Source organism: Physcomitrium patens, chromosome 6 (assembly GCF_059467195.1).
Source record: "Physcomitrium patens ecotype Gransden chromosome 6, ASM5946719v1, whole genome shotgun sequence".
In the NCBI taxonomy this organism is placed as follows: domain Eukaryota; kingdom Viridiplantae; phylum Streptophyta; class Bryopsida; order Funariales; family Funariaceae; genus Physcomitrium; species Physcomitrium patens.
This window is the reverse complement of record NC_143415.1, coordinates 11,324,143-11,339,407: the sequence shown is the minus strand read 5'-3', so window position 1 is coordinate 11,339,407 and position 15,265 is coordinate 11,324,143. Positions and strand designations below refer to the sequence as shown.

Sequence of the window (15,265 nt, the reverse complement as noted above, 5' to 3'; positions counted from 1 at the left end):
ATTTTTATAAGAAAAGAATGAATATTTAAAATATAAAATTATTTAAAGGTAGGTAGTTTGCAACCTTTAAAGCACATCCAACATATGCCTAACTTATGGAGCACTTATCTAACTTGCAAGACAAGTTTCCTATATCTATGCCACATGGCTAACTTCTACCAAAAGTTGCTAATATGTACAATACGTGACCAACTTATTGGCCTACTTTTCAACCTACTAATTATCTATAGACATGTATAAAGTCAAATCTACATCTATGAACTTCTAAGAAGCTACATTAAAAAATATTATTAATTTACTTACTTTTATTTATTTCTACCTAATTCTCTTTATTAAGATAATTATAAATATTAGATATGTTTGTAACATATTTAACCAAGAAAAGGAAATGGCTATTCACTTATTCATATTTGTAGTTTTGAATTTAAACCACTCTTGACCAACAAACTCCAAATTGAAAAGTTGTTAATCTAATAGAAGAGCCTTTGGCATTTTCAACGTATTGGGACTATTTCTACCTATTTCTAGATCCCCATTGCATTTTTTGATGGCAATTTTTTTCTTCATATTTCCAAAATACCTAAAAATTCATTCTATTTAAATGTAGTCTGTTTCAACCTCCTAACATCTTGTATTGCCAATGCTATTGACTTTACAAATAAGCATCTAGTCTAATACTACTCAAAAGACTGTTAATATTATCCATTTATTAAGATAGTATGTACCTAGCTATGCATGCCTACAAAGTCTACAATTCCATTAATCTCAATAATAAAATACATGAAGCCATTAAATTCAACTTATTCTAAAATAACCTCAAAGAAGCTTATAATCATAAGTGTTCTAAGACCTATAGTACAATGAACCCAACTCACTTGTTTAAAGACATGCAAGCCACATTTTAATTTTAATATTAAAAAAAATTCTAATGATGGACAAATGTATATTTAGTTTTGTAACTTGTACCAATTGATAATTGAATTTGTCTACAATTCCTACAAATGCACAATGTTGTTAGTAATAAAAGTCAAAGCCTCTTCTACTAAGGTATTTTTATTGAATAATTTTGGTATAAGATTACAAGAATACATTTATATTGCAATGGTTGGTCATCTACATAGCACCTACACTTTAATTCTATACTCAACAAAACAAACTAAAAATTGGTCATCCAAATTGCACTCTACTTAGGTCAATGCAAACAATGTCATGAATCCAATAAGTCCAACCACACTTGATTAACATGCTTCAAAAATTTGAACACCCAATACAAACATTCTAAAGACACACTTTTCTCCAAACTAGTGGCAGTTGTTACAATCCCATCCCACAACCAAACTCTGTCCCATTCACACTAATAATTGCAAAAACTTTCCATGTACATTATGTAATTCTTCTAACTATTATATCTATTCAACTGATTGACAACTCTCATTCATCTGCAACCTTAAACAACAGACAAACCAATACTAACAGCTACGGCCAGTACTGTAGATTGCCACCTTTCCATCATCACTTGGACATGAGAGGATTGAACATTGCCATCACTTCCACCATGTCTTTGGCATGATTCCAACATGCTGAACATTGGAGGATTCAGAAAGGATCATACACAATGTGCACAGTCTCGATTTTTGTTTTTCTGTTCCTGCTTCTATCGGTCTCTCTCCTGGCCCTTGTGTGCAAAAGATTGAACCATAATCTGTCATTCTACGTAGAACAGTTTTTTACATCCCGGGAGTATCCGACACATATTTGTTCCACATAATTTTCAACATTCACCTAGAAAAAAACCGAAGCTCTCTCATTTTGTAAGCATAAGCTTTTTCCCCTTAAGCCCCTTAATGGCTTTTCCGGAGCCTTCACGACAGCTTGGGTATACACGAGGGAGAAATTTCGGAACCCAGTTGTTTTCAAGTACATGGCAAAAATATGATAGAAAAGTACGAAAACAAGGAATCATGCACATGCACATCTGTGCCAGTGAACTTCCCTCACTCTGGGAATCATGAGATTTATCTAAAAGAAGTCGTTTCACTTCTTCTGAACATAGCTCTGAAGATACTGATCAGCTAGCTTCTTGACTTTACTGCCCTCAACAATCAAAAATTCTGCTGAGGTCGCATCTCCGTGATGCAGCATGACCTTGGAGGCAGTTTTTGATACTGCAAACCGAAATTGATCAGACTTGATCACCCCACTTTTATACAGAGGTTTCAGGTGTTCTTTTACGTATGCTTCTACCTGCAGGTCATCATAGCTTCGTAACAAGATCAGTTGCGTCTCTAATTGCAAAATTTTGAGTTTCAACAAATACTAGCAAACACATCGAATGAAGTATCCCTGAAATGCTCATTTCGAAATCAAAACTTGGGCTGAAAAGACGACTTCTCAGTGATGGAACATGGAAATCAATTAAACTTACCTGTTTCTGAACTGATATTGATGCCTCGGCCTCTTTTCCACCATGGTTAGATCCGTTATGTTTTCGATTTGAAATGCAAGCATCACCTGCTCCCACTTTCAAGGTAGAAGCAACTGCTCCAGCATTTCCACCCTCCGGCCAAACTTCATCTGTGGAAGTAAGATTGTGGAGTGAACCCCCAAAGACATGTTCCTCATCAAATTGAGACAAAAAGGTGGAGTTCATCTTCAGAACGTCCTTCCTCATTTTATCAATGCGACTGTCCAAGTCCGGGAACTTGCCAGTTTTCATCCAATCATCTCCCTCGGGCTCGACACCTGATCGAATAGGTACACCTCCCACCTTGCCAGCATCCTTCGGATATTTTACACATGCCCGACCTTCACCAGGAACCACGGAACATTCTTCACCTACTTTGCTAAGTGCAATCGTTGCTTCCGTCTTTAGACCATCGGTGAACTTTGTGGTAGAACTTACATGCATATCCACGTGCTTTACTTCTTGGCTTGAAGTGCTTTGATCATTTATGAAGGACCTACTTTGTGGATACGCCGCTGTTGAACTACCCTTGGAGTCGGCCTTCCCCGCTTCGACACCCATATCAATCTCTACAGAGACAACACCGCAGTTACGTAGCATAAATAGGATTCAGAAGTTTGATAGAGTACGATATTACTTCCTTGATAATTCCATAAGCAGTCCATGCTATAGGGTCACTGAAAATTTGATGCAAAGCAGGCGCTTCACAGAAAAGTTGATATACAATACTAGTGTTGAATTCTAAACATCGTTTCACGGCAGCCACAACCGAGTACCATATTCATAGAGCACATAGCGACTGTAATTGTACCTCTTCCTGAGCTAGGCTCTTCAGAAAGCCTTTCGTTGTCGATCACGTCACGAAAATTGGTGTCACTTCCCGAAATGAGAACAGCCTTCATCTTGTTCTTCGGAGATACTGGGTGTACTGGAGAGATATTGGCACAGAGTGTTTTTCCATGATCTCCGTCACAAGTTTTCACCTCCCCTAAGTCCAGGTCTAATTCTTCATGAACGTCAGATACGGGTTTGGATACATTCAGGACGTTTCCAGCATTTTCGACCTGAGAATGTACTAAAAGCGTAGCATCCTTGCTTCCTACAAAGACTCCTGATAGCGCAGCTTGGTCCCGAATTGGTGAGTTTTCTAGCGCTTGGTCGTTTAACACATCACGACTTGGTGTAGTAGCATTTTGCTGCTCAAGGGGGCTCCCAGGGGGGGAATCAGAAATAAGACCAGTGGCTAGCAACGCCTCATTTACAGCACCCGCTCCGTCTGATTGAGCAGGTTCAGATTTAGGTTTAGGAACGGTAACTTGAAGCCTCACTTCATCTTGTTGAGCCAAGGCCCTAACACAAAGATTCACGTACACGCCTTTGGTATTGGACTGCTCATAGATCTCCAGCTCCTTGGCAACTGCAGATGCGATTAAAGACTTCAACTTGTAACCCCCTTGAAGACTAGCCAATTTTGCCTTTCGCAGATAGTGCTCAAGAATTCGATTTAGTTGGCCCTGTAGCAATGTCAAATTGAGTGTTTACTACCGTTGGATTAGATAACCACTACGTCATTATATCAATTACTGTAAGGCACACTATATTAGCTTAATGTATTATTATAAATCGGAGTATAAAAATACACTTAGAATATTTAAAATATTAATTAAATTAAAATAAGATGGTAGTGATCATGGTTTATTAGTTTACTACTATTTACTTATACATAGCAGCTCCCACCTATTACGTAAGTACCAAGTTAATGAATGTCGAATTTAGCACGAGTGAAAAAAATAATCAACCTAGAATTATGGTGACAGAATAACATGAAAAATTAAGACTTTCAAAAGTAAAAATAATGTGCACCAGTACCTGTCGAACTGCAGTCGGGACTCTGCTTCGACGATCAGGTGGCAGAGTGGGCCTCAGGTCCTCAGGAACCTGGCTCTGTTATTCAGAAAAAAGGTCACCAAACATGCGTCAAATCCGAAAAGGAGCCAAGTATCATCAAGACGCAGATCTATCTAGCCACTAGTTTCACGACCCAGAAGGTGCATAATGTATGATATGGCAGATATAGAGAAGCCCATTAAGCTGCTGTATAAAGGAACTCAACAAAACAAACACAAAAAAGAATTATGACTTCTTATCTAATTTTAATTCCAGGAAATTACTTCAAATGGAAATAAATCTTTCAGCTGCAAGTTCTGGTGGTATCGACAATCATACCAGAAGGAACTCGTTTCTAGTTCCTCCGTGAGATTTTGCTGATGATGATGCCGTAGCATCTCCAGACTTCCTGGCCAACAGCTCAAGTGCCCATTGACGTTTATCTTTCTTCCCATCAGAATCTGAAGCTCTTGGTGGTTTCACCGGAGATTCAACATGTTTAAGCGTTCCTGGCATACCTGACCCTTTCATTTTAACTTTACTGGTATTCTCTGAAGTATCACGAGAAGGAACTTTCAGATCCTGCACAAGGGGAATGGATGCCCCTTTGTTTGAAGCACCTCCTCCTCCACTGAGCAGAGTAATCTTCGTCTCAGTAGCTTTTTGGCTGGAACATTTCGGGGCCTTCATCGAGTTCTTAGGCACAGATGTAGCTGCGATGCATTCAGAAAATTCGGTTAGCTTAGACTCTTTTCACATCGACTTCTGCAGCTAATTTCTGAACAGAAAAGAGGTGGTGAAGGGGCAAATCCAGAGAAAAAATTCGACAAAGCGGTATTGAGACAACATAAGCTTTTTAACCTGCATTTGAATATCACTCATAACTATAATCTTGTAAACAGATAAAGTCTCAAAAGTGCTATTTAGCATACCTTTTTCACCTCCAGAACACTTCGGCTTGCCCTCTTCTTTTACATCGGCTAGCAAATTAACTAAAGGCTTGATGTCATTATCTCGCGGAAATAATGATGTATCTGCAACATATAGCCTGCTTAAAATGGAATCGCCTTCATTATTAACATTCTTCAGCCTCTCCAGAATCATTTCCTCCTTAACTGTAATAGTACCCTTTGAAATCTCTCCTCCCCGCATACCAGCTCTACCTTCTACAACATCTGATGCCTCTTGTTTAGCCTTCTTGATGCGTGCTGACTGTTCTTTCCAAAAAGAAACGTCCCAATCCCTATCCCAGGTCTTCCTAGCCACTCCTCCAGCATATAATTTTTTGGTCAAGCTCTCCCGAACTCCTCCTGCCTTACCACGAGGAGCTTTATCCAGCATCCTCTCTAACCAGGAATTTCGTCGCCGTTTCAAACTCTTAGATTTAGAACCCTGTGCTTGCTCATTATTGCGAACCATGGCAGCCTGAGCCGCAAACAACTGGATGTAAGTCATCAATTAAGCAGAAATACAATAAGTGAGAAAGTAGACGGAGTTCTAGGTAATGGTCATCACCTTGAACGCTGAAAAGAACCTATCATCAGACACTGCCACCTTGCCATGATCATCAGCTGCTCCATAGCCTGAGGCAGCCCGCATTTGCTGACGGATGTCCTCAACAATCTGAGCAGCTCTCCCATCAGAATCCCTACGCATGACCATCCTAGTTCGTACTCCACCTGCCGAATTGCTCTCAATACCTCCTGGTTCCTCCTTAATTATGCCGCTAGCAATTGCGTGCTTATCCCTCACTAAGTGCACAAGGTCTTCCAAAGACACATTTTCTGTGTAGGGAATTTTGTGATCAATTTTATTTTTGGCAGCAAGAGATGTCACCTTCGTAACAGAAGCTTTAGAATCCATAGCTGAATGAACAGTTGATTTCTCTAAAGGCAGACCACAAGGGGATTCTTGCACAATATCTTTTTTCTTCGAGGCAGAGCGGGCTACTTTTCGAGGTGGCTCGGGCAGGTCTTCCGCCCGAACAAAATCCCTGCATAAAAAACTCAGTGTAAATCAATCGAAGACTTCCAGAGCGAACACTATTTGAAAATTTTCCATAAGATCTAGATTCTTGCTAATATAAATTGCAAAAGTGCCATACGATCTAGAATTTTCCCCACTAAATGATAATTGACAAACCCAGCGCTATGCTCATGCACAACTAGTACAGACATTTTTGATAATTACTGATCGAGCATTGCAGAAAAGAATTGAGAGAAGTTTGAACACGACACAGAAAGTATACTCTGCAAACTCTCAATTCTACAAGTCCCAGATTCCAGCTTTTTTCAGTTTCGATTTGAAAAGATGTTAAGCCTACCGATCTTGTCTTGTTATTTGCTTCCGCTTCTCCTTTCTAGGTTGTTCTTCAAACTCTACATTATCGAAGTAGCTTGCCGGTAAATCAGCGCTTTCTGCGATGTCTGGTATTACTTGATCCGCTTCGAGTTCTTTACGCTGCGATAATTGCAAACCCTGCAATGCTACAACCGGAAGATCGCACTGCTCGGTCTTGACAGATGTAATCGGTTCAATGGAAGAACCGGTTGTCTCTTTGAGTCTCCTATCCACCAGATCTCTCGTGGGATTAGTTGTCCCAGGCTCTGAGAGATTCAGAACAAACGGAACAGAAGATGAATCCACAGCCTTCTGCATGACAATGTCCACTTTCTCAAATGCAGATGAACCAGGGACTTGAACATTGGCTACCTGAAACAATAGCCAACCAACATATTAGCATTTTGAAACAACAGGACTGAGATATGTAAGGAACACGCATACATCGGAATCTCAATCGCTCTGCTTTTCTGAAAGAGAACACCAAAACTGCACCAGAATATCACGATTCCTCAAGGGCAAATGTATACTTCAGAAAGAAAAAAGCATGAAAGAGTGTAGCCACGATAAGGAACAGCATGCATGTAAAAACTCAAAATACCTTATCATCTAAAGGGGTGTAAGTAACTTCTTCCGTTTTAACTATTACTGATGCTTGTCCACGAGGATCTGAACAATGAAATCTGAACAACGTTATTTCAACTTCAAAAGCTGAATTGCGTGGTCTAAATGGAGTAAAATCCTTACCAATCAGAATCAGACGTTATGATATGAGTTCTAATATAAAAAAATATGAAGGTTCATTAACAGCAGTATATTCAGACCAGAACAAAACCTGTATCAGTGCGTGCTTGATGAATTTCCAACTTCGGAGGGAGTATATTTGTAGACTCAACCGCTACACTAGAAATTACCAAAGCTGATTCTCCCTCATCAACAACTGAAACTGAAACCGTAGGGTCGCTCCCAGTGAAAACTGGAGCACTAAATGCAAGCTCCGCCACAGGCACTTGACCACTTGTAAATGAAGAAACCACAGTTGTGAGAGGCAAAATAGATGGGAGGGACGCTGCTGGTGGAGCTCGCAAATCAGCAGCATTCTCAGAGCACCTAAAGTCAGCAAACATCGTCTCAGTAGTTACAAACATCGCAAGTTGATGCATATGAAGCTCCTGGTAATGCAAGATATTAATCTGACCTACAGACAAGGTAATACATTTTAAACAAGGCCTTAAAGCTTTTAATCCTCACGTAATTCAGATCTTGATATTTGAAAGATACGAAGCCAAGATCTATGAAGACAACACTGCGAATGCTTATTACCTTGGACACAACCATGAGCCCCAGGAAATTGAAGGGTCAAAACCGACGCATCCAGCATGGTACCTGGAAGAGTGAATCCACTTCGTCTATCAGATTGAATTCAATGTCAGGAAGTGGTTGAGAGAAGACTTGTTCTTAAAAAAAAAAAAAAAAAAAAAAAAAAAAAAAAAAAAATTGCGCACAAACCAAGTACAAAGGTAGTCGTCTGAAAGATAAAAGGCAAATAAATATCCCAAGATCACACTGCCATGGTAAGTTAATTTTTCCTCGCGGATCGAGCATGCGATCCGCCAAACAAAATATCTTACCAGCGGTCACAAGAATCACACGCAACAGAAGTATCAGCTGCGTCTTCATCCTGAAGAGGTATCCCAGCTCGAACAAGACACCTGTTTCCCTCTAAGCATGCTACCGCCTGGAAATACGCAAGCAAAAACTAAGATTTCATCTTTGTGGACATTGCTTTCAATATACAAGCGGACACAGAATCCTCAGTGCAACTTTATCATACCCTGAGCGGTTCCTCCATATAATTATGCCATTTACATTTTCATAGCAAATTCTATTCAAAAACAAGGAACGAAAAAAACGAGATTAAGAGCTTACATCTTCATCGATGAAAAAAGAAGGGAACGATAAAGAAAGGGGATCTTCGTAGCCCCACGATTCGTCATCCCTGAATAGTAGCTAAAGCAGGTAAGTCACAAACAGGCAAAATGATACTGTCAAAAGCAGCACGGAAGGCATGTGCAGACCATGTGTTGATTCAGGTTGGTGAGCCTTTAACCTTTCTTGTTTCGAAGGAAAAGAACAGTAGTCTTCCAATTTATCATTCTCTTGACAATGCACATTCTCCACCTGCACAAATTAGCCACTACAGGCATGAAAATTTCAGTCAAATGCTTCTACAAAGGTACGGGGGCCCTAACCAGATTATCTGCAGATAACTTGTCCGGTAGAATGAATATGCAGACAATATCGTATGGCTCCTTGACAAAATCAACGCTGCTATTCTGCTTTGTGGTTTTTCCCAGCTACGAGCAGCAATTACCTTTCCAAGCAAACAGAATCCTGTTTGCATGATCAGTACACAAAGATCACCAATAAGTCAAATCTTATGTTTGAAGTATACTTACAGATATAAACCGAAACTGCAATTTACAGAGAGGACACATGTTCGATACTGATGACCAGTTCTCGATGCAGTCAAAGCAGTACCTATACATAATAAACAGATAAGAATTTAGAGTATCTTATCAATTGCTAGTTAATTCTAAAGATTCCCAAAATTTAATACCTGTAATCTTGACCGTTTGAAGACTCACAAGCACTGCCATAGACGAAAATTTTCCATGCACTACTAGTATATATCAAGAAATGTAATTGTTACAGGGTTCAACTCCATCGGGACAGAACATAAAAGCAGACAAAAAATCGAACTTGTCTAACAAGATGTAACACAAGGCTTCATCTACTTCGATACTTTATAATGAATCAACTTACTCGTGACTGCAGCAATCAAGCACACCACGAATTGCAACATGTCCTGAGCAAATGCCACACCGACCACTCCCGTCATCGCCCACTTCCTGCATTCCCTTGTGCAAATGAGAGGGTTGCAACTCTCACCAGGATACATCCCGTTTGTGATTGTGCTCGCTACGGCAGTTGTCCAAGTAAATTTAAAAACTGTTTTTGAGACTCAAAAAACCACATCATAAAACATAGAATGATAATAAAATACATGAATTTGCTCACCAAGACCTTCCGGCCTCTGCTGGATGCAAGTTCTTTAGGGACACTCCTCTCCTGAGTGAGCTCATTACTTCCGCTTCGGTCCATGCTGGTAGGCTTGTGATAAACAGCCATTTCTATTCTGCCCTGGAGTATCCCAACATCCTGAATCCATAACAATCCGGCATCATTAGCATCAAGACACAGCCCATCAACAGAAACTCTTTAGAAAAGCGCACACTACTGATAATGCTGTAAATATCGCCAAACCTCACCTCAAAACGCATAATCCCTTTCACATTACACGTATTCAGCCTAATCTTACTTGTACAAAATCTAATCTTTGGCAGATGACTGCAACTGGCCTTGTTCCGCTGGATTTCTGCTGTGTATTGAGGGCAACTGATTGACTTTTTATTTCTTTTAAGAAACTTAGAGTTCAAATGAAAGCTTCATATCAAAGCCTGAAAAAGAGGCAAGATGGTGCGAATAACGTAATGCATCCCTGTACAAAAGCTGTAAGGAGGACTGTGCGGCTCAGTTTAGGGCTGACCATCCTCCCATACTCCGCGCACCCCCAGATGAACACATACATTCAGCTGGAGGATCACAAAACCCTCATAGTTTTGTGATGGAAATTGTCTTTGATCGCGTCCACTTCATTTCCCACAATTGCTACAATACTTCGATCAATTCATGGTTCTTCAATCCAGCTACTTATAGATGAATAGTGAATTTCAAGAAGGAGATTCGCTTCCGAATAAACCCTCTACAAAGCTTCCACATCCAATTCTCTCACAGAACAAGAATTGACTGCACATCACTATACCAAACACAATCTTCCTCCAAAAACGAGATAATTCTTCCTGAAACTTAATCAACAAGGTGTCCTCATTCACACCACACTGATTTGGGCTGCAAATTCAAGCAACCCAATACCATTCAACATACACAAATGTTCTACTATGCCCGATGGAACACATCAAAATTGCCCTAAACCAATTCGCATACCTCCAGCGCTCGCTCAGCAGTTCCTTCCCACCCAAGCACGATGTCTACAGTGCAGTACTACAGTAATCGATCCCCACAAGGTGTAAGATGCAGCGAAGCACACACGAAAAAGGACTCTGCAACTAACAAGAGCAGAGCAGAGCAGAGGAGGGAGAGAGCCACCCACCCACAACACAAACACTCTCTCACACACACTCACACACAAAGAAGCCAACGATGCGAAGGAGATGATGACCGTGTGGATGGGTCTGCCCTCTTCTAGCTATTTTGCATCCTCCTCGACTGCCCCGTGTGAACGCCGACGAAAGCATCGAGCCAGATTCAACTAAACCAACAACTCCAAACCATATGGTATTGACTCCTCTCGCATTTAATGCCGTCAACACGTTTTTAAATCACTAGTGTCTAAGATGTGATGGGATTGAAATGTTGAAGATGGGATTTATGTGGAGGTTTAGATTATTAAGAGATTGAAATTAAAGTTTCATAAATCTTTACTTCCTATAATAAAGATAAAATGAAGTGTACACAACATATATTTATAAAATTGACATGGAATTTTTTTTTATTCTTTATTTATCGTTATATGTTTATGAATCTATATTGTGGGCTTTTAGTGTTATTTATATTTTTTATACCAATTTTTATCTATATTACCTTTATGGATATTTATGATTTATTCTATCTTTGTAAAAAAATTGCACAATCGTCTAATTATTTTTTCATGTCATTACAAGCAATTTTCTAAAGAATCTTTTATATTCAATAATATTTTTTATAATTATTTTATAAATATCATTTCTTACTTTGATTTTTAAAAGATGTATATTTTGTTCAATATATATAATTTATAGGAAAAAACCTTCTTCTTTTTAATTCAATGGTTTAAAACAAGGTCTATTCTATTATCTTAATATAAATGTTGTCACAAGCTGAATAGACACTGCACATTGCTCTATTAGATCTTCTGATCCACTTATTTTGCAAGCCTTCCATTATGTGCTCTTGGCTATGTATTAATTTATATGCTTGTTCTATGATCATACTAGGTGATTTTAAATTCATTGTGTAAGAAGATAGTCCCTCAAATATTATTTCTTTTATTGTTAGTAGAAAAACATTAAGCTAGCAATGACTCAATTTGGTATAAACATACAAAGCTGTAGTTCTATTACCTCTTTTCTTATCATCTTTACATTATTTAGATGCAAAGTGGTTTTGAAATTCCAAAAATTATATGTTTCAATGTGAGACTTCATTTTATTAAAGAAAAAAAAACTATTTACTTGGTAATTATTTTCAACGACATATCATAAGTTGATTGCATTTATTATTATAAAAAAATTATAATTTTTAATCTTTTCTATCTAAATTGAAATTTCCGTTTTTATTAGCATAATTTTCTTTATATGTATTTTTTTTTCTTTATAATTTCTAATACCACTACATTCTACCACGATCTAGTGCTTATTTTATTAATTAATTTCAAATTAATCACTTGAGGATTTGAATTCTCTAGCAATGAAGAGAAAAAAATAAAATAAATAAAAATCTTTGAATTTTTATCATCTTTTTTAAGTCTGAAAAAAATATTATTTAATTCCTTGTATAATGTGAGTTATTTATTAGGATTTTTTTTATAATAATCATTGTTTTTTGATACTATGGATTTTTATTTTCTTTATAATATATGTCATTGATTTCAACTTTTAGTTGTAGAGTTTTATTTTTCAATAATATACTATAATTATAAAATGATTTGTATATATGATCTCAATCCTTTTTAAAATCACCAAATATGTATATATATATATATATATATATATATGAATATTTTTTCACTTTTTTTTCAAGTCACTTATATGATTGGTTGTTGTATTAAGTTTCGTATTAAATTTGAACTACTTGTGTTCTTCCTTGCTTCCTTTTGATACTTGTGAATGCCTTGCAATTTCTAATTTTGTGGTCTAGGGCTAAATAATATTAGGAATAAATAAAACTATATTAATATTAATGATTATTTATTTATTTGTTGCATATTTAAATTAAAAATCTTATACACATTTAAAGATATATTAGAATTGAATGAAAATTTATTTTATTAATTAATAACATCAATATAAAAATAAATAATGATAATAATAATAATAATAATAATAATAATAATCATAAGAAGAAGACGAAGAAATTAAAATTCTAGAGATATATGTACTTTAAAAAAAATACTTCAATTAAAAAAGCTTTATTACAATATTATGATTAATTACAAGTAAAATTTAAAATAAATCAAAATATATTAGAAATGGATTTTATAAGTATTTTCTAGAATTTCACTATATATAATTTTTTAAGAAAATCTTACAAATACATGTTCTCTTAAATAAACAGATTTAAAAAATAAATTTAAAAAATAAATACCATTAAATATATAAACAAATATATATATATATATATATATATACACATACACAATATTCATCTTGTTAATTATTATTATTATTTGCAATAAATAATAAATATCAAATATTAATAATAATTAGAGGTGGCACATTGAAGGTAGGATGGAAATCATCCTTGTCAAGATCCTACAATTTAGGTTGCATGATTTTGTCTTTACAACTATATAGCCTTGCCTTGTCTAATTACAAATAATCATGTGGCCTTGCCTTATTCAATCGTATATAGCCATATGACTTAACTGACTATGTAGCCTTGTTAATAATTTATATTAGTTAATAAAAAAACTAAAAATCTTTTGTTATTGGAAATCAAATATCATAGAACAAATTCAATTCCAAAAAAATCAATTGATTGTTAAAAATTATTAAAATTTTGGAAATTGACTATTGAAATGAATATTGCATATAGGGTATTACTATTACCACCACAATTTTGCTACTACCGCCACAATCCTCTATCCAATACATACCATCTTTATATAAAACCTTTCAAACCATTTGCTTAAAAAAATCTTTATTTAAAATGATGATAAGTAATACTAAATTAAAAAGTTAAAAAATATATCAAGTTGATTGTAGATTGTATAGCAAGATTCTATATATTTATATATATCTATTTATAGAAAAGGGTTTTTGTCAGTTTGTCTATTTATATATCCACAAAAATCATTGATTAATTGAGTTTCTTAGAACTATTCAAAATCATAGGTTTAAATCGTTTCAAATCAATTCTACCTCACCTTGAACCATCTTTTGGCTTTATTCCTAGCCTCCATCCTTGTCCCTTGCCCTCCCTATGTCCACCATCTATGTGTTTTTTTATCCTTGTTTCCAACTCTAATCATAAGTACTTTGTACTTAGTTTAATCTATTGGGATAAAAAATATCATTGACTTGGTAAAATATATTCTAGTATGATATGAATATATATAATCTATTATTATTTTAATTGGTAAGGATGTGATGGTACACATGTTATAAGTAAGAAATGTGAAATATTAATATAAGATTTACTTTATATATTTATTTTCTTTAGAAATGAGTAAAAAAAATATAAATATATATATATATATATATATATACACACACAGATATATTTTAAATCAATTCCCAATATACATATACAATATATATATATATATATATATATACGAATATATATACGAATTTGGATTTTTCTAGCAATATTTTTTAAAAAAATCATGCAAAAATGATAGTAAATTAATTGAATAAACTTGATTAATTTACATGTATTCATTCAACAATTAATCTTTTTTGAGAAGGTTTAAATAATTATAAAAACTTTATTCTCAACCAAAAAAAATATTGTGCAACTTTAAAGATTGTAGTACTTTTTGGTAACTACTTTATAATACATTCTCATCACAAAACATCTCTATTATGTACAAATATCACTGATTTTAAGTTATTACAACTGTTATACAATCATTTAAGCTTGCTAAATGAGTTTCCTCTATAATAATGATTATAATATATACAAATATATATATATATATATATATATATATATACATAGATTTCTCATCAAGTGTTAAACCACACGAAACATCTCACAAATCACAACAAGGTATTCATTGTGACAAATATATTATGATGCAAAGAAACTCTAGCTTTTACTCCATCCAGTTCCCAGCTGAATCTGCAAGATAAACCAGGTTCGAAATCATCAAGGTCCGGTGTTGACTTTTGCGCCGACGCACTTCCTGGTACGAGCTTCACATCACCGACTGATGCATATTGTGGGTAACTCCAGCCTTCTCATGTGCACCACGAAAGCACCATAAACAACAGCAACAACAACAACAACTAAAGTTGACCATCAAATGACAAAAGTCTACAAGTTCGGGGCGGTGGGACAATCCAAGACACAAAAGCACCAACAACAGGACGCCTACGGCCTTGCAATTGTAAGGCAACTTACGTGCAGAATGAAGCCTATATTTGTACAACCTGGATTCAGCTCGCTCTTGTATGTAAGCAGGGAGCACTGCGAGAATATTCTCAGAGAAGTGGAAAATAGTCTCAA

The 15,265-nt window shown here is 35.9% G+C and overlaps 1 protein-coding gene across 3 annotated transcripts; it reads right to left on the bottom strand.

Annotated features, from left to right (window-relative positions):
- Window positions 1-1,907: 1,907 nt before the first annotated feature.
- Window positions 1,908-10,938, bottom strand: LOC112283691 (uncharacterized). 3 transcript variants are annotated; one of them, XM_024522737.3, is made up of 19 exons: window positions 10,760-10,901; window positions 10,302-10,405; window positions 9,773-9,913; window positions 9,518-9,603; window positions 9,151-9,232; window positions 8,802-8,872; window positions 8,621-8,690; window positions 8,323-8,429; window positions 8,015-8,077; window positions 7,527-7,801; window positions 7,293-7,360; window positions 6,675-7,063; window positions 5,867-6,344; window positions 5,284-5,776; window positions 4,691-5,064; window positions 4,334-4,408; window positions 3,276-3,978; window positions 2,426-3,033; window positions 1,908-2,244 (listed from the first exon to the last, which is right to left on the bottom strand). In XM_024522737.3, exons 2-19 carry the CDS (start codon window positions 10,341-10,343, stop codon window positions 2,035-2,037), a joined length of 4,335 nt encoding a protein of 1,444 aa, XP_024378505.1. In that variant the 5' UTR covers window positions 10,344-10,405; window positions 10,760-10,901; the 3' UTR covers window positions 1,908-2,034. The 3 variants fall into 3 exon arrangements, with proteins under 3 accessions (XP_024378505.1, XP_024378507.1, XP_024378506.1); XM_024522739.3 differs by lacking the exon at window positions 10,302-10,405 and having other exon boundaries at window positions 10,760-10,938; XM_024522738.3 differs by lacking the exons at window positions 10,302-10,405; window positions 10,760-10,901 and adding an exon at window positions 10,024-10,050.
- Window positions 10,939-15,265: the final 4,327 nt, after the last annotated feature.